We start from the raw sequence: 22,857 nt of genomic DNA, 5'->3' as shown, positions 1-22,857 counted from the left end.
ATATGATGAATTTCCCCCAGATTTAAGATTTTTTGGATAGGCCTCCAGGTTCCGGAGCTCCAGGCCTCCAGGTGGTCTCTGTACAGGTAAAAATGAAAAAAAAAAAAATTTTAAAGTTAAAAATCAACTTATAAAACAAAATATGCATATTTTTTCTTTAAATATGTGAATTATATTAAAAAAGATGCATATTTTGTTTTATAAGTTGACCTGTAACTTTAAAAAAAAAATTTTTTTTTTTCAATTTTACCTGTACAGAGACCACCTGGAGGCCTGGAGCTCCGAAACCTGGAGGCCTATCCAAAAAATCTTAAATCTGGGGGAAATTCATCATATAAGAATGATTTTATCCCTAATAACCTATCCTCTCAGTCCAAAGATAAAGCCTATACTCACCGTTTACGCAAATGTGTCAGAACTTCCCCCCCCCCCCCTTATACATCCATTAAGTATACTATAGATTTCTAAAAAAAAATTTCTTTAAATATGTAAATTATATTAAAAAAGATGCATATTTTGTTTTATAAGTTGACCTGTAACTTTAAAAAAAAAATTTTTTTTTTCAATTTTACCTGTACAGAGACCACCTGGAGGCCTATCCAAAAAATCTTAAATCTGGGGGAAATTCATCATATAAGAATGATTTTATCCCTAATAACCTATCCTCTCAGTCCAAAGATAAAGCCTATACTCACCGTTTACGCAAATGTGTCAGAACTTCCCCCCCCCTTACTTGGATCTTAAACCAGATTTTCATGCTCTGTAGTAAAGTGAACTCTCTAGCGAGTTAATCTAACGATCTCCCCCCCCTTTACCCCACCTCTTTCCTCCTACTGGATAAACGGCCCGACCAATAAAAGCGGGGGGAAATTGCAACCTGAATTGACGACAATTTTTCTCCTGTTATATCATCCACATATTTTCTACATCCATTTATATTATATTCTAATATATTTAGTATCGAAGAAACTTTATATCAAATGTACGTCCTTGCGTCTGTCTGGAAAAAGATTTTCTTTGTATTTTTATCTTTACATATATTTAGGTGTTGTATTCCTGTTTGGTGGACAAATTTCCGGAAAGTAAGGAGAAAGACCTTCTGAAAATAGTTGGAAACTTGATCTACTACAAATATATGAATCCTGTCATTATTTCTCCGGACAGGTCAGCTTTTATTATTACTATTATTATAAGTGTGGGGGGGGGGGGTGTATTTATTTTTCTTTTTTAGTTAGGTTAGGTTATACTGTATGAAGGCACTTATTTTTACAAAAAATTGACAGGGATAAAGGGGATATTGGTCTGTTGAAATTATGCTGGTACTTTTAAGTTTTAAACTTTGGGTTCTTTTTATAAATATTGATTTGTTGGCTGAAACTTGCAGTGTCAATACTTTTTAACCAATAATTTATCTATTTAGATTTGACATGTTAGAAAGAAAAGACATCACTTTGACCAACGAACAAAGGAGGAATCTAGCTCATATAGCTAAATTACTTCAATATTCTTCAAGCAAGATTGGTATGATTCATTTTTTTCTTTCTTGTTATAATATAAATGGGTGCTGCTAAATGATTACATCCCCAATTATGATTCTGTAGATTAAAATTAGTCAGTTTGGACACTTAACTTAGTAAACCAACCCATAATAAAAATTCAATGAATCCAAAAAAAGTTTGGTATTATAAAACTTTGGGGACTAGATAATAAAAAGCTAAATGTCCCCTCCCTTATTTTTCTCATTTTTTTAATATTAGGGTAGTTACTTGTTTTATGTTTATAAGCTTCGCTACTCAAGGATTTTATGAGTTATCACCCTTGTTTATTTTATTTTAAGGTTTTGGATCTGATAACCCGCACATGGAGAAAGTGAATGAATTCATAATTGAGTGCCACGAAAAACTCAAGGTATAATCTATAAGCCATTTTTTTGTCTGTATGTTAGGATCTTCCTAACCACTGAACCCATTGAGTTCTCCTTTAGGGAGGTTCACATAGTTCCCGGGATGGCTTTAGGCTATTTATTTTAAATGCAAGTCTAAAGATGGATTTAAGATATCCCCCCCCCCCCCATCTTCCTTCTAATGCAGAGCCCATAGATGAAATTCACCAAGTATTACATTACAGTAGGTGTTTTACAATGTTATTATGCCCAATGTTTACATCCTAGGAAAGTTATCTGACTATTTATAAATCTATATATTATCTTTCTATCTTTCTAGGACTATTATGCACGATGCTGTAACGTTGAAGAGCCTGAGATAGAATATAACATTGATCAATACACAGACGCTGCCCTCATAGCCAAACCAAATATTTACATCTCCCTGGCAGAAATAACAGACACACACGCCCTGCTTATGGAGCATAAGGATTCTGTTATTCCAAATAAAGGTCAGTTTGTATTTTTGTTAGTACATTCCTTCATAATTTTTTTTCATGCGGTTAATATCGATAGACATAGTTTTTTTGGAGTGAAGCTGCTCTAGAACTTATAGTTAGGGTGTGTTCGTCCGTCCGTAACGGATAGCTTTGATCGAAAATGGGGACTTCTTTGTCATATACATTTAAAAATTTCTTGGAGATACTTTAAAGTATGTTTATAAGTGTATCTAGCATTTCAGCAATTTTACAACAGTTGAACATAATCTTTTTATCATAAGTATTCTGCTTTATAAATGTTAGCGCTGAAGTTCATTTGTTTATACTATTGTAGGTTATCTCTTACGGATGTTAACTATTACTCCTCCCTGTTTATCTATCAATATACCTTGCTTCATAATTTTCTGTCAATTCATTGATTTATCTATTTTCAGGTGACCCAATGCATGGAATACTGAAGACCCTTGGCCCTGCATCACTCTCCTCTCTCCACGGAGCCGCCACAGAGGACTGTGGTTCCTTGACTGCCCTTGGCAGGACAGAGGTCTGTCTGGTCCTCAATCCTGTTGGAGGAACCAAGATGGGAAAGGTAAAAATTTTGTGATGATTTGATTGGTAGGTAATCGGTTTTACCTGCTATTAAAGGCAGAATTTCACACCTGTAAATGAGTGATATCTTATTTCATCCCCTGACAATTTAGTTAATAAGAAAAGCAGTAAGGATCTTTTAAGGAAAAATAAACTCTAGGTAAATTATTACATAGTACAATTAGAGAACGTTTTTGTCTCTATTTATTAGCCCCTAGAGGCCTCCAGTGGTACTTAAAAAGTTTTCTTTTAAAATATATAATTTAAAACCTTCCCAGGACACATGAGAAGCTGCATTGTAAGGCAGAACCATATCGGTTCAGTGGTTAGCGAGATCCTACGATACAGACAAGACACTCACATCCTGTTACCATATTAAAAGGATTCTTATTTGCTTTTTGTGTTCTAACATGAACTGAATGAACCATTGTTATAGAGTAACTGTGCTGTTAATAAAGTATTATAGCCTACTGCTTCAAATTGAAGTATTAACTTACACAGCTACTTTGTCAGACGTATTTCATAATTTTAGGATATGACGGCTACTGACCGACTCTGGGTGAAAACAAAACATCTTCTTTTCGCCATCCTGCCCTCTGTCCATAGCTCGGATAAACAAACTCTCATAGGTAAATGCCTAAATTTCCAAATTTTGAGTTTTTGATAATTTAGAAATGGAGGTAATAAGTTATATTCTCAGACAAAACCGTGTCAGAACAAAAATTGTTCTTGCTATATGTAGGTAACAAATACACTTTTCTTACTTTAAGACCTCAAGTTAGTATTTTTACTCACTCTCTTTAATCTTTCTTTCTCTCTCTCTTTCCTCTCATCCTATTTATCTCTCTTTTTGTCTCTCCCTTTCCTCACAACCTCTTTCTCTATTTTCTATCTCCTTTCGCTTTCCCGAATTTTAGTCACTCTCTCTCCTCTCTCACTCTTTTTGTCCCTTATATTTTGCTTATTATTTGAAACAGCTCCGTAACTAGTGAAGATAAGCTTGTCTATTTTATAGGATTGTTAAAATCCCGAACAACAGCTGAACAAGAGGAGCTATACAATGAAATTTTGGATGTCAAGGAACAAGAATTTCAGGCCTCAAAGTAAGTTGTAAGGATTTGATATAAATAGATGACTTGATAGATGAATAAACCTGTATAATGGATAGATGGATAGAAAAGATTTTTGTTATCAGATTTGTTTGATTTTGAAATTTGTATGTCAAAGAATTTAAACTCAATTTTCATTTTCTTATTTACTCTGTTAGTTACAATGTTTTATTGAATTGCACCTACTAATTTGACTCAAGCCCCCCCGCCCTGCGAAAGGCCTGCGTGGGGCTAACATGAGCAATCTAATAGTAATTTTGTGAATATTTGCAAACCCGCTTTGGTGACGCTCAACATTTTAACTGCTATAAAAGTATGTTGTTATCTCATTTTTAAAAGCGAAGCTTTTCTATAATTAGGGTCGGTCCGTACGTCCGTCCGTACGTCCGTCCGAGATAGATAGCTTTTATTCGTTAATTTAGGCATGTTAGAATTGTCCTATCGATTTTAAACTTTGCATGATGATTCCTGTAGTAGTTGGGTACGATTCAGAAAGCGTAGCAACTCTATAATCATTACCAGAATGTCCGTACGTCCATTTTAAACATGTTGATTTTTCTACTTTTTTAACAACAAATTTTCAAGTGTTTTAATTATCCGTTTGATCTGATTTTTGGTATATTGATTCCTGGGACAACAAAGAACAATATTATAAGCGAAGCAACTCTATAATCAAGTCCAAAAATGAAAGTATGTCCATAAACATTATCCTGTTTTTAAGCAGTTTTTCAACAAATTTACCTACAATTTTGAATCAACATTTATACATTTATGTTCCGATTTTTCAGTTCAGATACTTTACAAGTGTTAATGTCCGTTTGTCCTACCGTTTCAGTGCTTCGCTTTTATGGATGTTGTCATCCTTGTTAATGTGCTACTTACAAAATCTAAGAGGAAACAATAATATTTGTTGTTCAGGCACAAAGATCTGGAAGTTTTTGATATATTCTGTGATGATGAGGGAAGACTGCCTCTAGAAGATACCAAGCGGCTGGTTCTTAAGAATTTAAGAATTTTAGAGGTTTGTTAATTAAAGGGCTTGGGAGCCGTGCGTAATCTAAACATTTAAAGTTGTTTTGGTGATCCTACATCTTGGAATTTGAAGGTAAAGATACTGATGAAGGCCCCAAATTATGATGAAAAAATTACCCTTAAAGATTAAATCTACCTATTGATTGTACTTTTAACATTGAAAATAAGTGTATGAACCATAAACAAAGATTTAAAGCCTACAAATGAGAGAACTTTTTCAAACTTGTGGTAGTAAAATTTACAGTATAATGTCTCCTCCATATCTAATGTACCAAAATAACTGAATATCATATTAAGTATAAGTTATGTCTTCCAGCTGTTATTAAAAATTTTTAAAAGTCTATTTCTTGAACAGTAATGAGAAAGAAAACCTGTATTTTTTATATTTAAATAATCATCTTACCTAATCTATATTGACTTGTGGTTACTAATGCCATTTTTAAAACATGTTTATATCTATTAATTTTCTCAACAAAGGTTGAGAAGTATACCAGTAGTAAGGATGGATGCCAGAGTATTATAACAGATATAGCCAGAGATATTTTCAACCAAAGAGAACACAGATTTAACAGGTATTTCTCTTTATTCTATATTAGGTACAAATTCTTGTTTAAAAGTAACAGGTTGCCTGTCTGTATGTGTCTGTGGCTGAAGCTGTTTGTTTGTTTCACAATCTTTATATTTTTAAAAGTTTAAACCTACTGTCTTTTTATGATCATTGTCTGGTTTTAAGCTATACTGCTTTCCAAGAGAGGAATTTGTCAATAACCCTCTATAAAGAATAGATTTGATCCACAATACATATGATACATTTATTTTAAAAATTTTAAATCTTTAACATACACAATGAAGCCCTTACATAAACTTTATTAAAGACGACGAGAGTTAGCAAGGATGAGGCGAACCAAAGCAGATTTGCTAAAGAAGAAAAACTACATGCTGGACCAACTTGAAAAATACAGGTAACTTGTATAAAAGTAACAGGATGTCTGTAAATCTCTGTGTTTGTATTGAATGATCTCGTTAATCCCTGGATCGTTATGGTTCTCCCTCGCAGTAAAGCTAGTCTAGGGAAGGTTCATAAGGTTATAAGGGTACCTCTAACTTCCTAAGAGAAATCGCCCATTGAAAAAAAATATCCGCCCAAAAAATTTTCCTCCTTTTTAGAACTGAATTGTATGGGGACCTCCCCCCATAGGAGCGTAGCCGCTTGTTAAAAATAATATTTCAAAAAAAAGAACTCTTTGGATATTTTGAAAGATAAATTAAATTTTTTAAAATCTTTATGTTTTTTTTTCTATTTGAATTAAATAAAATATTCTAACAGTTAAAATAAATTTTTTGGTCGAAACACAAATGTTTGACTTTTTTCAGGCAGTATACTTTGCAATGCTTAGCAAATATGAACAAAGCTGGAAATAATAAACGTGTACATTTTGCTACGCTTCAGGTAAGAAAAATATAAAGACAAACAGATAGACAGATGGGCAATGGATAGATATACAGATGGATATTTGATAGATAGATAGACGGACATAAAAATATTTCAAATGTAAATGATGATGGAAATAATAAACGGGTACGTTCAGTTATTCTCCAGATAAAGAATTTAGATAGACAAACAGATAGAAAGATAGGTATTTGATTGATAGATAGACGGACATACAAACATAACAAATATTAAAAATGCTTAATATAATAAATGATAACGTTTGTCACTCTTGAGGCATAGCAAAATAGACAAACAGATAGACAGATGTCTTTTGGATAGACTGACAGGCATTACAAATATAAACACTTCTGGAAATAAGAAATGGGTACGATAGTCACTCTTCAAGTAAAGAATAAAGATAGAGAAAAAGATAGACAGATGGGTATTTTTAAGATAAATATATAGATGTAAAGACACACAGACAAACATTACAAATATAAACAATGCTGGATATAATAAACGGTAACGTTTGTCACTATTTACGTATAGAAAAATAGGTAGATAAATAGACAATTAGACATGATTGACTAGAGATGATTTTGTTAAATAGATTCTACGAATGGAACATAAATGTAATTGTAGAAAATGCATGAAGACTGACTGAGGCAGGGGAATATTCAAAATTCCCAAAAAAGTGGGGGTATTTGATTTAATTGCATCTATAAAAATATTAAGGATGAGAGATCAGACTCTAAAGGCCGGAAGATAAGAAATAAGTCAGCTATTAAGTATTCAGCCACTAAATTATTTGACAAGGGGGTTCTCTACACCATCCAAGGTGAGTATTTATATTTTGATTAACATAAAGGTTTAATTTGATCAGCATAAAGGTTTATTGTAGATATCTCATAAAAGACGGTGATTGTACAAACTTTCTGCCCTATTATATGAAGTAGTAAGTTTTTTTGTCTGAATCTTAAGATCTTAATATTTACTGAATCAGTTGGGTTTTCTATTTTAGTTAAGCTTTACTTAGGTCAGGTTGATTGTTTAAGGCTTATATGTTTTCACATTTAATTCTTGGGATTGTTTTGATATATTTTTTTAGCCCTCCTCTGTCCCTTCGAATATACAGCTAGGGGCGTAGCCGCAAGTATATTATAAATTTATAGGTATTTCCTATTAACAGAAAGATTATTTGAAAATAACACAAAACTCTTTTAATTTTACAGTTCTTGTCAAACATTCGTCCAAACGTCCTTATTAACCTTATATTTAGCTACAAATTCATTTGTTACAATATTTCCTACTGTAATAGAAAATTTTGAATTTAATTAAAATAAAAAGAAGAACATCATAAAAACCGATTTTACAGGCCGTAAATCTATAAAAAAAAAAGTCCCCAAATATTCATATAATAATATTTCTTGTATTCATTCGAATCCGGTGGATAGGAACCGGTTCTCATCCATACGAAAAAACTATGTCTAGCATCGTATTATATCCAGTTTTCTACGAATATAGAAATGTACAATCATAAGATTAAAACTAGTTTTTTTAGCCGGTGCCTTCGGCACCACGGGGCTAAAAAAACTAGTTTTATTCTTATAATTGTACATTCTATATCCGCGGAAAGCCGTTTATAATACGATACGAGAAATAACTATTACACTTTAATATACTTTTGATATTAATAAATGTTTGGAAATAAATAACACTAATTTATAGGATTGCCCGACTCTCAATTGAAGAATGTACAGTTTGTCTTCGTGCCTTTGGAGGAAGAGGGAAATTTCCAAATATCAGCCAGGTAAGCTTATTGCGCATTCATTATTTTTGGTATTTTCTAACAATCTTGTATTATGCATAATTCTAGATGGTAAATTGTACGCGAGGAATAACATATATTAGTAAACACAAAATATTATAAGTTATAACTCACATTCTTCAAATAAATATATAAAATAAAACAAAGATCGATAGGCCTAAGTCAGAGCATTGACGATAAACAAAATAACTCCTTTGGTAGAACAAAATTATTGGTTGAAAAGTTTTGACACTACTAGTTTTGAACTAACCCATCAAGGGTTTTAAAAGTTTGGGTAACAATATTATCTACAGTCCAATGTATCCTTCCTGTGAAATTCAGCTCTTATCTTGCAGAATCAGATCCTTTTTTTCTACTGAAATCTTGTAATTTTTGTAAATGTGTGTGCATGTAATATTCTGTTTAGGTTCATGGGAGTCGATATGGAGAGTGTCAGAGTGGACATTCAGGTCTCTTTTTAAAAGCGAAGCTTTTCTATAATTAGGGTCGGTCCGTCCGTAACGGATAGCTTTTTTCGTTAATTTAGGCATGTTAGAATTGTCCTATCGATTTCAAATTTTGCATGGTGATTCCTTTAGCAGTTAGGTACGATTTAGAAAGCGTAGCAACTCTATAATCATTACCAAAATGTCCGTACGTCCATTTTAAACATTATGATTTTTTTACTTTTTTAACATCAAATTTTTATGTGATCTAATTATCCGATTGATCTAATTTTGGTATATTGATTCTTGGGACAACAAAGTATAATGTAATAAACGAAGCAACTCTATAATCAAGTCCTAAAAATGTAAGTATGTCCATAAACATTATCCTCTATCAAGCAGTTTTTTAACAAATTTACTCACAATTTTGCTCTGACTCTTATACATTTATATTAGGATTATTCAGTTCTGAAACTATACAAGTGTTAACGTCCGTTTGTCCTACCGTTTCAGTGCTTCGCTTTTATGGATGTTTTCATCCTTGTTTTTATATAATTTTTGACAAGCTTTTTACTTTAAATATTTTTGTTCTTGTTCAGTCTGATGATTAAATTGGAGTAAATGATTATGAAGTAAAGAGATATACAATTATTATTAAAAACAAAAAACATTTTTTTCTGTTTTGTTTGAAATTTTTTCTGTAACATTTAAATCTCTTAATATTGCAAACCTGATCTTTATGGGAATTGCTAAATCTTAAGTTTTTAGTCTGTGTAAAAATATTAAACTACAAAATACTTGCTTAAAGCCGTTTATAATACGATGCGAGAAATAACTATTAAACAATTTGCCCTACTATAAGACATAGATTGATTTCCTCTAGGGCATTTTTTCTTTCATTGATGGACATCTATTAGTTATTTTTCAGCTATTTCACTTCTTTAATAATTTTTTTTGCAGGATTTGTTAAAGTTGCAGTACGAAGGCGTTTCTGTTACAGATATGTTTGGAAAGGCTAAAATCAACGTCAACCTTCTCCTATACTTTCTAAACACAAAGTTCTATGGAAAATAAACTTATATTTAACTGACAATATTTTAAATGTAATGATCTATATTTGTAAGACGACTATTCTAAAGCATTTCATAACCAAATAAAACTTTTATGGTAAAGAGATTAGATATTCAGCTAAAATCTTTGTGATACTTTAAGTTTTGAAAATTATTGTAATAATATAATCATAATCATAAACAATATAAAGTACCTACTTATTTGAATTATAAAACTAAAATTATTATGGTAAAGATATTAGTTATTCAGCTAAAATCTTTGTGATACTTTAAGTTTTGAAAATTATTGTAATAATATAATCATAATCATAAACAATATAAAGTACCTACTTATTTGAATTATAAAACTAAAATTATTATGGTAAAGATATTAGTTATTCAGCTAAAATCTTTGTGATACTTTAAGTTTTGAAAATTATTGTAATAATCTAAAACTAAAATTATTGTCACCATTCCCATAAAAAAATTAACACGTTAAAATTATTTATTAATGTATTTTATATCTGACAATTACTAGTGAAAATAAATTATCTTATTAATTCTATGGGTTTTTTTATGTATGTATAGTAATTGCACTATTAATTTAGTGTTTTTTTTACAGAAAAGTAAATTAATTAAATACCAGAAACATTTTGCCGTAAATTGCACGAGATCCAATTTACTTTCAATTTTGTATAGACTTATACATATATTTTTGCTTGATGTACGTTTGTCCTACCGTATCAAAGCTTCGCTTTTATGGATGTTGTAATCCTTGTCTTTTAAAGAATTATATCTGTTTTTTTTTTAAAAGATGGACTCAAAAACTAATTGAGAAATGATGGGAGTTTTTGCAAAACCTGTCTCGCGTATTTTACAAAAAAAAAAGTACAAAATATGGGTGCAGCTGTTAATAACAATTATGAAAATCAACCAAAGATGAAAATAACCACAATAGCATGAATTCTTTTCTAATGGTGAGTTTCTGTATCGACGAGTTAATAGAAAAAAATCTTGTTTTTTTATCAATATTTATTTGCAGCTCATGATATATAGGTCAAATATATTTGGTTATCAAAATGTAAAAAAAAAGTATGGTGGTCGGTTTTGACTGTCCTAAAACATGCAAATATTTTATCTGTGTGTCTCTTCCCCTAACGACGTCCAAAAAAGTAGTAAGGGTTCCATAGAACTTTTAAAGAATGAATTGTATTTTCCATAATTCTATCTTATTAATATCCGCTGGCTTAGAACCAGTTCTCTGCCATACTGCGAAATTATGCATAGCATCGTATTACAGACAATTTTCCACGAATATTAAAATACAAATCATAAAATTAATACAAGTTTTGTTATCCCGGACCTTCGGCCCCTCGGGGCGAACAAAACTTGTTTTAATCTTTTAATTTTGCATTTTATATCCGCGGAATACGATACGAGAAATAACTGTATTATAAAACTTTTTTTCTTCAAATATTGGTCATAATTATCCATGTCCAAATACATGGTGGGGCCAAGCAGATTATGTAATAATTATATATTCACACAATCTTCTTGACACACTCAACTTAGTTTTAATCAGTCGGTCACTGGTTTAAATTTCATTTTTATTAATAGCATTAAAAATTCCTTTATAAAATAAATTTCAAGTGATTTTTGTTTTCTAAATAGTATTTGTAGCTGAGATTCAGTATTGATCAAGGATTTTTACAAAAGTGGACTAGTGACGTTATCGATTGATATGTTTATTTTATATTGGACTGTTTTTGTAAACTTTATAATAAGTATATCAGCTTCAGGTATGTTTACAATTAGGGTTGGGCCGGATATTGAAACTAACTATCTTAAATTCTTGGAACTATATAGAAATAAGTATAACTTAATTCATTAATATTACAGATTGATGGATCTATAGACGGACATACGAACATACAGATGGACAATGACATAGGTACAGACATACGGACCAACCCTAATTGTATTTAAATTTAAAATTTAACCTTTTTTACACCATTTTAACATACTATAATAGTCCAACTTTCCTCAAACAAAAACTACCAAGCTAATTTAGTTGCTAATTTGTTCTATAATTCGAAATGTAATTTAATTTTCTTGGTCTAAATATGTCTTTGGTCTATAGGGCATCAAACTTTTTTGTAAAAGAAGGCGTATCAACTTTTTCACTTTTTATTTAAGATAGCTATAGCCGGTTCTTTTAGTAAGTAGTAGATGTTAAATTTTTGATTGAATTCAGATATGCAATCGGTTTTTTTGTAGACCTCTTATTTTTAAAGTAATTTAAGTTTTTTAAAAAAAATAATTAAGTCGGTTTTAAGGTACTAAAACGCAACAAAATAAAAGAAGAAAATGGCCAGTATGAACAAAAATAGTAAGATCTTTAATTTGACACCTTACTTTTAAAATTCTGTTGAGTAATTATTGAAGAAGTCAATTTTTTAACCTCGGTTTAATCAAAACTTTGAAGTAAAATATAATCTCCCACAGGCATAAAAAATATGGGTTCATGTATACCTTTAGAATCAGAAAAATATTACGAATCCATTGTAAGCAAAATTGAAAAAAGTAAAAAAATAAAAATAATAAAAATGGCCCAACGTATTATTTTTTACAGGTAACACTTAATTGTAACTATTAAACTAGCCAATCACAAGTCTCAAAAATTGACTAATCGGGAAGCTTAACCTCAAAACCTCAACCAATAGAATTGACAAAAAAAAGGATAATGTTCATAGAATATATACAATAGATACTACAATGAAAATAGTGATACTTACATAACATGTAAAGAACAAAAAATTATGAACAAATATGCTTCAATCTGTTTATAAACTTCAAAACAATGCAGTTAAAAATGCTTTATTGTTTCTTGTGTTTAAAAAATATCTGTTACATTGTATGTATATTTATTTAGGTTTATTTCAAGTTTCAAGTTTTCAAGTTGTTCAACCCTTTAAAGCCGAAAATTATGATTCTTAAAATAAACTTATATTTTTTATTATAGTTTTATAAAACTTTTTCAATTTAGCTTACAATGGATTCATAATATTTTTTCTGATTCTAAAGTTATACATGAACCCATATTTTTTATGCCTGTGGAAGATTATATTTTACTTCAAAGTTTTGATTAAACCGAGGTTAAAAAAATTTATTTTTTCAATAACTACTCAACATAACTTTAAAAGTAAGGTGTCAAATTAAAGATCTTACTATTTTTGTTCATACTGGCCATTTTCTTCTTTTATTTTGTTGCGTTTTAGTACCTTAAAACCGACTTAATTATTTAAAAAAAAAACTTAAATTACTTAAAAAATAAGAGGTCTACAAAAAAAACCGATTGCATATCTGAATTCTATGAAAAATTTTACATCTACTACTTACTAAAAGAACCGGCTAGCTATCTTAAATAAAAAGTGAAAAAGTTGATACACCTTCTTTGCTGTTTTTTAGCTGCTATATAAGATAGATGGCTTAACTGTTCTGTGAATATTCTGTTTAACAATAAACAGCTATTTCATAACTCACTTTGTATGTCTGCATGTTAAATCCGTTCTATATGTTTTGATTCCCTAAAAAAAATTAAAAATAATTTTTTCTTGATTCGCCTTTTAATGTTAAAACTTTTAACTGACAGGGAAATGGAATCCTTGTAATGGAAATAATTGGATATATCACAATATATCAGGTAAAAAATTATATTTAATCTAAGAATTTTATAAGTTGTTTCTCGTATCGTATTCAAGACAGCTTTGCACGGATATCATATTTAAATAAATAAAAATAAGATTAAAACCAGTTTTGTTAGTCCCATGGGGTCAAAAGCCCGGGCTAACAAAACAGGAAATAATTCTATGATTTTTATTTTAATGTTCGTGGAAAATTTTACGATGCTATAAAGGATTTACAGTATAGCTGAGAATCGGTTTAAAACCATCGGACATTAACTGGTTTCGAAGCCATACTGGAAAAGACCTTCTTTTGTAGTAGTCCCAATTAATCTTTTTTATGTAAGGTAAATGTTTCCAAGTTTTGGAATATCCAATGAGCTGGTCCCTAGCCAGGAAAGAATGTCACTATTTGCCCGCCATGAATGGATTTATTTCTGATTTGGCTATCATTGAATCTAAAGAAGAAAATGATTTTGTTGCATGTAAGTTTATAGTTTTTGCTATATTATATCTTTAGTTAGCCTTAACCAAAATCGAGAGGGGTATGGGATTAAAGGGGTGTATTACATACAACAAATGAATTTTTTTATTGCTACGGGTGGGGGTGGGGATGGGAGACCAGGTACGTGCACGCCGTCCATCCTGCACTGCACCGTGCATCAATGATCCTAGGAGCTACACCAGAAGAGTCCTACTGTGCTGGAAAGGTCCTAGGGTAGATGCCAGACTGAATTATGGTCACTTCCCCCAGTCCATGGGTTTGGGTAGGGCTAACAATTCTTCCCTAGAAAAAAACCTGATCATGTTCAACCCGCACAAAGTAATGACCAATTTAACTTTGGACTCGGAAATGACGGGTGGGGGGTGTATACCCACTCACTCCAAAAAAGTGTCCTGAATTAATAAATTGACGCACAAACTTTTTTCTAACCCCCCTTAAATTTAAGGGGTGTGTGGTAATTTTACCTTGACACCTCCTTAGCTGCATATTGTGGGTGTGACAAGGGGGTGCAGTCTCTTGTCAAGATGTGTGTATGGGGATGGACACCTAGGGGGGTGTATGTACCCCTCTTGATTTATAAGGGGGGTTGGATACCCTCTACATCCCCATTCTGTTTTCATGAGTAATTTCAAATAAAAAGATAATATTAGTTTTTTTGGCTTCTAATTAAATCAATGTTTAATCCTTCAAACATTTTGTAGCCTTGTTGAACGAGTTCCCCAAATGGTTAGGCCTCTCACTCTCAGAAAATGAAAATGCTTTTGTTTGGACAAATGGAGGTGAAGGTAATGTTAAAAAATTTAAAAGTTTTTTTTACTACTGAATTAAACTTTAGAAGAAAAAAACCCAATTAATCTTTACTTATGATAATATTTTCTAGTGGCACAGTTTAAAAATTTTGGACATAAAGAACCAAACAATTCAAATAATAAAGAACATTGCATAGAGGTATATTTTCATTTTTAAAAGTTTCATCTTAGCAACAACTTATTTTTTTAAATACACAGGGACAAAATTGTGAATTGTAAAACATTTATAAACTCTTAAAGCTAAGAATGTAAAATAATTAATCAAAATTATTTAGATTCTAAAGACTTCTGGGAAATGGAATGATGCAAACTGTCTTACTAGTAAATATGGTGTTTGTCAACAACATAAAAGTAAGATCCCTATCTATAATGATTGTAGAAAAACAAATATTTCAAATTTTTTATATACAAAGAAAATATAAAAAAATATGTTAAAGACTGGCTGGCAGAATCTAATGAAGAGAAAATATTGAACTATTGCAAAATCAAGGATCCTCTAGGTGAGATATTTTTTTAATCAATGTTTCCTGAAGGAAATGGATAAAGAAAAATATATTAAATTTCAAAAATACATTTTTTATAATTGTGTGATACTTAAATTTAATCCATTTCTCAAATATTCAAATGCCAATGCAAGGCTAAAGAAACCCTAAATCCTAGGCCACCTAGGAAATTTTATATGATTTGACCCAATATCTTAGGTTAAACCTACATTTGTGTAGTAAATATTATGAACATCTACCATTATGATAAAATATTGCAAAAGCATCAAATAATATGATAATTAAACTATAATCTAGGAAGAACATGCCTTATGAATGCAGTAATGATGAATAATCTTCAAGTAATCAAAAAACTCTTAAAGCATCAATTTGACATTGAAGCTAAGGATTATGATGGTCAGTTGTAATAATAATAATTTCATATTTTTCATTCAAATTTAAATATTTATTATTTAAGAATTTTATTTATAATTGGCATCTTTGTTTATTGTTTTTTTTTTAAAAGAGTCAACAATTTTATCTGAATAGGAAGTACAAGTCTTATTTATGCAGCAACATATGGACACCTAGAAGTTGTTAGGTTGCTATTATCCCATGGAGCTAATATCACTGCTACAAATGTAAATGGTAAGTTGAATAAGATTAAATCTATATAATTAAAGATCAATTCAACATAAAATCTATTTTTAAGGATATACAAGTCTTCTTTATGCCTCTAGAAATGGTCACACAGAAGTAGTTAAATTGCTTCTAAAGAATGGAGCAAAAGCAGATATAAATTCTAAAGATTTTCTGTATGGTAAATTATGTTATTTTATTTTAACACAAATATATTTATCTCTTTATTCTTCAGAATTTATTTTGCTATTTTTTAAGGAGAAACTGCAATGATGTTAGCAGCCAGGTTTGGACATATTGATGTTGTTCATATACTATTGGACAATAATGCTGATGTTAATCATATGAATTGGGATAAAAGTAAGTTTTTTTTTATAAATATTTATAAGGATTTCAGAATAAAGAGAATTTTGTATGAATTTTGCTTATTTTAAATTTAATAACAAATAAAATTTTAATTATAGGTTTTACAGCACGGGACAATGTAAATGAATGTTATGATAAATGTTCTGAAAGCAGATGTGATGAAGTTAAAATACTTCTTGATTTTAAAGGTAAAGTTATATAGTATTTTTAAACAAATTACTTGATATCTCACTGTTATATTGAAAGCTCTTTGGATATTTTCAATGTTGCATATTTCCCTAAATAATAATTATATGTTTAAAGTTTTATTATAATATATATTTTAAATAACAAACACAAAGTTTTTTTTAGGAGCCAAGACAGCAAGTGCAATGAAGGGTACAAAAATTTAAATATTAGTATTCATTTCATACATTTTGATTCAACTTTTATTGAAAATAGTTGAAAATAAGATTTTAAAAAGTTGAAAATACATTGAAAAAAGTTGAAAATAAGATAGAAAAACTTATAGCATATAAAAATGTGTATTTTTTCATTGTTTTAGGATATGAGCTGGAGAACAAACACAATATGGGTCTCATGACAGCCTCATTCAATGGTGATGCTGAAAATGTGAAAGAATTTCTTAGAAAAGGAGCTTATGTTGATTTTACCAATGGGAGAGGTAAGAAACAGATAATATTTCCAAGATTATACTTAAAAAGAAATCTGCAAAATAGTGGTAAATCAAAGTTATGAATATTAAAGTCTTTTTAGTCAAAATGAATATAGTATCTTTCATTTACTAAGTATATTTGCGATAACTTTTATTTAATGAAATCTTCCAATTTTTAACATGTACAAAACGGCCTGCTTAATTGCTTCAAGATCCATGTCAGATCTATATAGGATATAAATGTCTATAAACGAGCTCAAGTTTTCCAAGGAATATTTGTTTAAAACTCATAGTGCTCCAATAATCCATAATAAACTCTCATTGCCCAGAACGATAAGACCCATTATTTTACTTTATTAAAAATAAATTCCTTTTTTTAATTTCATGTTGCTATTTACCTTATATCAATGTATTTAATTTCTAATTATAAAAAAGAAAATTTAGATTTATAATATAATAAATTTAAGAAAACTCTATTTTAAAAGAATTCGATTGTGGCGACACTTTGTGTGTTCAAATATTAAACACCCAACCCCCCCAAAAAGAAAAAATATAACCCTCCTCATTTTTTTTTTGTAAGCAAAAAAGAAATTGCTGAACCGATTGGGCTTTGCTCTTCAAAAAAAAAAAATTTCGTCTTCATTTTTTGTAAGGAAACTCAGAAATGGGACTAATGGAACCACACCGAACCATTGCATTGGGAGAAGCCCCCATGAAACCCCCACACAAAAAGAATTTTTTTGGACAAATTAAAATTTTTGTGTGTACTGCAAACAACATGGGTTTATTTTTAATAAATTGAAATTTTTGTGTATACTGCGAACAACCTGGGTTTAATTTTACACAGAGTAATTTTACAAAAAAAATTTTTTTTTTGAAAATCTTATCTTTAAAACTTATAGAAAGATTCTATAATATAGGAGGTGTAACTCCCCATTACCTCATAGGGCTATTAATTATATAATGCATTAACATGTTTTTGGCAGTGATTTACAAACTTTTTCCTCATAGAATGCTTCAGGTTGTAAAAAAAATATAATTTTTTAATGGGAACTTCTAAAGGTTTCCACCCTAAAGGTTTTTGAAACCTTTTCTATTATTAAACATTTAAAGCTCAAATTTTATAAATGCAATCTACCCATTCCATTCTTTGATTAAAAATAATGTTTACTAGCTGATGGCTTCCTTTAATTTAATAAAAATATTCTAATATGTAGGAAAGTCCAGTCTTATTTATGCTGCACAAAATGGTTACAAGGATGTGGTTAATTTACTGTTAGAAAAGAATGCTAATGTTGAAGCAAAGGACAATGCAAGTGAGTTTTAAGAGTTATAATCATTGGTAAAATTTAGAATAGAATAAATTTTTGCAGTTTTCATGTGCTTACTATTGAACTATCTAACCTGAAATCTAAGTAATATATTTTTGGTAAACAACTAAAAATAATTTTATATTTAGGCCAAACCAGCCTGATGTATGCAGCTGGTAAAGGCCACCAAGAAATAGTAAAACTTTTGCTTCAATTTGGTGCTAATATTAATGCTAAAGATTACAATGGTAAACTAATTTAATATTTAAATAAAAGTTCGGATCATGGAAAGAAAACAAAGTCATTCCTAATTAGGACAGAAGTCACTGGAAATTGGTCTAAGGAAGGCTACTTATGTCCTTCATCTAACAAAATCTAACTTAAGGGAGGTGACTTATGTCCTTTGTCTGACAAATTCTTACATTAGGAAGGCTGCTTATGTCCTTCATCTTGCAAAACTTAGCTTTTCTGTCCTTCACATAGCAAAACCTCACAAAACATAGCATTTCTGTCCTTCACATAGCAAATTCTTGGAAAACTTACCAAATTCTTGCAAAACATAGGATTTTTGTCCTTCACATAGCAAATTCTTGCAAAACATAGCAAATTTTTGCAAAACATAGCAAATTCTTGCAAAACATAGCAAATTCTTGCAAAACATAGCAAATTCTTGCAAAACATAGCAAATTCTTGCAAAACATAGCAAATTCTTGCAAAACATAGCAAATTCTTGCAAAAAATAGCATTTCTGTCCTTCACATGGCAAATTCTTGCAAAACATAGCAAATTATTGCAAACATAGCAAATTCTTGAAAAACATAGCATTTCTGTCCTTCACATAGCAAATTCTTGCAAAACATAGCAGATTCTTGCAAAACATGGCATTTCTGTCCTTCACATAGCAAATTCTTGCAAAACATAGCAAATTCTTGCAAAACATAGCAAATTCCTGCAAAACATTTATGTAGGGGTCCCAAACTCAAAAACAGAGTTTCAGCACTCTCCCACCACCCATCCTCGAGATACGGGCACCTGGTGTCCTTGGTACCCATGGTTAGATTTGGGAAATGGTTCGAATCCTTAAAAAGTCCAAAATTTTTTGACACTTAAAATAATTTTCAAATTTTTGATCTAAGTTCAAAAAAATTTTGGACTTGGTCAAATATTTTAAGATTCGAACCATTTCCCAAATATAACCATGGGTACCAAGGACACCAGGTGCCCGTATCTTGAGAAAGGGTGGTCGGAGAGCACTGAAACTTCGTTTTTGAGTTTGGGACCCCTATATATATGATTTACAGGAATTTGCTATGTTTTACAAGAATTTGCTATGTTTTGCAAGAATTTGCTATGTGAAGGACAGAAATGCTATGTTTTGCAAGAATTTGCTATGTGAAGGACAGAAATGCTAGGTTTTGCAAGAATTTGCTTTGTTTTGCAAGAATTTGCAATGTTTTGCAAGAATTTGCTATGTTTTGCAAGAATTTGCTATGTGAAGGACAGAAATGCTATGTTTTGCAAGAATTTGCTATGTGAAGGACAGATAAACTATTTTATGTTTTGAAAGAATTTGCTATGTTTTGCAAGAATTTGCTATGTTTTGCAAGAATTTGCTATGTTTTGCAAGAATTTGCTAAGTGAAGGACGGAAATGCTATGTTTTGCAAGAATTTGTTATGTTTTGCAAGAATTTGCTATGTTTTGCAAGAATTTGCATGTGAATGACAGAAATGCTATTTTTTGCAAGAATTTGATATGTTTTGCAAGAATTTGCTATGTTTTGCAAGAATTTGCAATGTTTGCAAGAATTTGCTATTTTTTGCAAGAATTTGATATGTTTTGCAAGAATTTGCTATGTTTTGCAAGAATTTGCAATGTTTGCAAGAATTTGCTATGTTTTGCAAGAATTTGCTATGTTTTGCAAGAATTTGCTATGTGAAGGACAGAAATGCTATTTTTTGCAAGAATTTGCTATGTTTTGCAAGAATTTGCAATGTTTTGCAAGACTTTGCTATGTTTTGCAAGAATTTGCTAGGTGAAGGACAGAAATGCTATGTTTTGCAAGAATTTGCTATGTGAAGGACAGATAAACTATTTTATGCAAGATTTTGCTATGTGAAGGACCAAATAGCTAGGTTTTGTGTGGTGAAGGGAGGCTACTTATGTCCTCCATCTTGCAAAATCTTTGTTAAGAGAGACAAGTTATGCCCTTCATCTAACAAATTCTCACATAAGGGAAGCTACTTATGTCCTTCCTAGGAAGGTGACTTCTGTCCTAATTAAGGAATGACTTTGTTTTCTTTCCATGATCCAAGTTCTTTTAATAGTAACCTAAACTGAATGCAATATTTATGTTTTTTAGGATACACCAGTCTTATTTTAGCAAATTGGTACCAAGAAGTGGTCAAAATTCTATTAGAAAATGGTGCTAAAGTAGATGATAAGGATAGTTTTGGTAAATTTTAAAATTATGTTAAATCAAAAAAAAATCAATCATCAAATCTCATTTGTATACTTCCTACTTCATGTCTTATCTTTTGACAGTTTATTATACAGTTTTACTTTTATCTTAATTTTGTAAGGACATCAAATATATGTGAAACAGAAATATTTTAAAGACAATTATGAGATGGGTTTTTGAAAGATGAATGCCGCGTTTTTTTTATTTGCAAAGTTCAAACAGAGTACACAACTATTTATTTTATTATTTCGCTTTTGTTGGTATGGGCTTCATAGAAGAAAAACAAATTATCTTAAATCCATTTTTTCCGCATATTAATTAATGCATCTTTTTAGAGCTGTATTAGACTTTATACAAATGGCTAAAATAATGATTTTAAAATTTTGATTTCTTAAGTTGTATACTCCATTGAAATTCTATCGTCTTCGTTCAATCAATCAATGTAGAAAAAACGTGGCATTCATCTTTAAAAACCCCATCTCTGGAAAAAATTCCAAAGATCAAATCTGAGAATTAATCTTCAATATCTAGGTAAAACCAGTCTGATTTGGGCAGCTAAGAATGGAAATGAAGATGTGGTTAAGATATTGATAGAAAATAATGCTAATATTGAGGCAAAGGATACTTATGGTAGGCTGTTTGTATATTTATTTGCTATTTTTATTTGCTATTTTATTGTGGTTGAATTTTGCAATTTTTTTTGTAATACTTCTTACCTACAACTGTCACTAGAGTAACAAAGAGAAAAGAAAATAGTATATAGGGAGCTTGAAAAATTGGGAAATGGAGTGCATTACAGGGTAAACTGTACAAAAGATTTTTCTGTACTTTATAAAAAATCTCTAAAGCAAATTTAAACTTGAATCAGGAAAAACAAGTCTTATGTATGCTGCAAGTAATGCACATCTAGAAACTGTCAAAGTACTATTGGAGAATGGTGTGAAAACAGAGGAAAGAGATGATTCAGGTATCTTATTGCATTATATTTGTTTAGTTTACTTTTTTGTCATTCTATTTTTTTTAGTAGCGAAGCTACTCTATAATTCACTTTGTCTGTCAGTCCTCCCGTATGTCGGTCCGTCCGTAGGAAACGTGATTTTCTCGGCTATTATTCAAGATAGACAGCTGAAATTTTTAGTGAAGATTTCTATGACATATGCCCTATGATTTATCCATCTTTCTGTTATTTGGGGTGCTAGAGTGATTCCTAGATTAATTACATTCTACATATTTTCACCAAGTTTTATTAAGATTTGTCTATTAATTGGGGTGCTAGATCGATTCCTAGATTTTTAAGTGTTTGTGATTTTAAAGGTTGCATAATTTTACAGGTTTCGTGATTTGCCTATTTTATCAAGTTTAATGTTTATTGTATGACACTGCTTTGTAGTATTTTTTTCCCCGATATCCATTCATAATTTTTGAGCTTCGCTACTTATGAATGTTGTAATTCCCTTTTTTTTAATTATAAATGCCACTTTTATAGGTCTCACAGCACGTGAAATGGCACAAAAATGCAATTATAAATACAAAAAATTAAAGGATTGTGCTGCAGTTGCAAAACTTCTCAAAGAATATGGCATTAGTGAGTTTTATTTAATTTAAAATATAATTTTTCAGCGATTTTTACAATTTGTCAAAAAGATTTCAATAACAAGGTAGAAGGTAATGATAGTCACGTTTTTTCAAAAGGAAGGGGTGTGGCGAGAGAGGAAAAAAACCTAACACATAGTTGGCTGAATTAAAAAAATTCTTGGTTTAATTTTAACTTTATTTTCAAAATTAAATTTATGTTTTAGGAGCTAAGAAGGAATGAAGATTGACTTTACTTATGTACACATAACTGTAATAATAATTTTATATTATGAAAAAATTAATAAAACTTAATAATAAAATATACAAAGATGCCCAAGGGTAAATGATAAAAATATTTTAATCAATCCACCTAAAAAATATCAATAAAGTAAAACTTTAAGTTAAAAACGCAACCCCTAGCACAATTTTAAAGTAACATTTTGTCTCCAACCGATGCAAATAGTTTTAGTTGATCCTACCAAAATTTTGAATGGTTTTCCAAACCCAAAAGTTTAAATCTCCTTTCTA

At 30.3% G+C, this 22,857-nt stretch overlaps 2 protein-coding genes and 1 long non-coding RNA gene across 3 annotated transcripts in view; 2 read left to right on the top strand and 1 right to left on the bottom strand.

The window, feature by feature from the left end:
- The window catches only part of LOC145318894 (ras GTPase-activating-like protein IQGAP1), a 31,975-nt gene extending 21,912 nt beyond the window's left edge, over positions 1-10,063 (top strand). The window contains exons 31-45 of the mRNA XM_080160573.1: positions 1,046-1,164; positions 1,421-1,521; positions 1,838-1,908; positions 2,223-2,394; positions 2,817-2,971; positions 3,503-3,599; positions 3,986-4,073; positions 4,998-5,100; positions 5,589-5,683; positions 5,987-6,073; positions 6,486-6,561; positions 7,279-7,381; positions 8,272-8,353; positions 8,778-8,820; positions 9,757-10,063. Coding sequence (XP_080016699.1) covers positions 1,046-1,164; positions 1,421-1,521; positions 1,838-1,908; positions 2,223-2,394; positions 2,817-2,971; positions 3,503-3,599; positions 3,986-4,073; positions 4,998-5,100; positions 5,589-5,683; positions 5,987-6,073; positions 6,486-6,561; positions 7,279-7,381; positions 8,272-8,353; positions 8,778-8,820; positions 9,757-9,870 — 1,506 coding nt within the window. The 3' untranslated portion in view covers positions 9,871-10,063. The remainder of the gene's footprint in view (positions 1-1,045; positions 1,165-1,420; positions 1,522-1,837; positions 1,909-2,222; positions 2,395-2,816; positions 2,972-3,502; positions 3,600-3,985; positions 4,074-4,997; positions 5,101-5,588; positions 5,684-5,986; positions 6,074-6,485; positions 6,562-7,278; positions 7,382-8,271; positions 8,354-8,777; positions 8,821-9,756) is intronic.
- On the bottom strand, positions 9,754-10,405 carry LOC145318895 (uncharacterized). Its single transcript, XR_013879582.1, has 2 exons — positions 10,197-10,405; positions 9,754-10,060 (listed from the first exon to the last, which is right to left on the bottom strand). It is a non-coding gene; the product is annotated as an uncharacterized LOC145318895 (long non-coding RNA).
- Positions 10,406-11,415: 1,010 nt separating this feature from the next.
- Positions 11,416-22,660, top strand: LOC145318893 (uncharacterized). The gene is made up of 21 exons (XM_080160572.1): positions 11,416-11,644; positions 13,498-13,548; positions 13,876-14,013; positions 14,735-14,818; positions 14,914-14,981; positions 15,118-15,193; positions 15,280-15,342; positions 15,643-15,741; positions 15,874-15,972; positions 16,037-16,144; positions 16,222-16,323; positions 16,428-16,517; positions 16,681-16,707; positions 16,874-16,993; positions 18,202-18,300; positions 18,444-18,542; positions 20,656-20,748; positions 21,286-21,384; positions 21,623-21,721; positions 22,241-22,339; positions 22,554-22,660. The coding sequence occupies exons 1-21, from the start codon at positions 11,587-11,589 to the stop codon at positions 22,568-22,570; spliced, it is 1,788 nt and encodes a 595-aa protein (XP_080016698.1). The 5' UTR covers positions 11,416-11,586; the 3' UTR covers positions 22,571-22,660.
- Positions 22,661-22,857: the final 197 nt, after the last annotated feature.

The sequence above is a fragment of the Acartia tonsa genome, chromosome 5, assembly GCF_053477335.1.
Source record: "Acartia tonsa isolate MP-2025a chromosome 5, ASM5347733v1, whole genome shotgun sequence".
Lineage (NCBI taxonomy): Eukaryota > Metazoa > Arthropoda > Copepoda > Calanoida > Acartiidae > Acartia > Acartia tonsa.
Note: the sequence above shows the minus strand (reverse complement) of the source record. Positions and strands in the feature narration are given on the sequence as shown.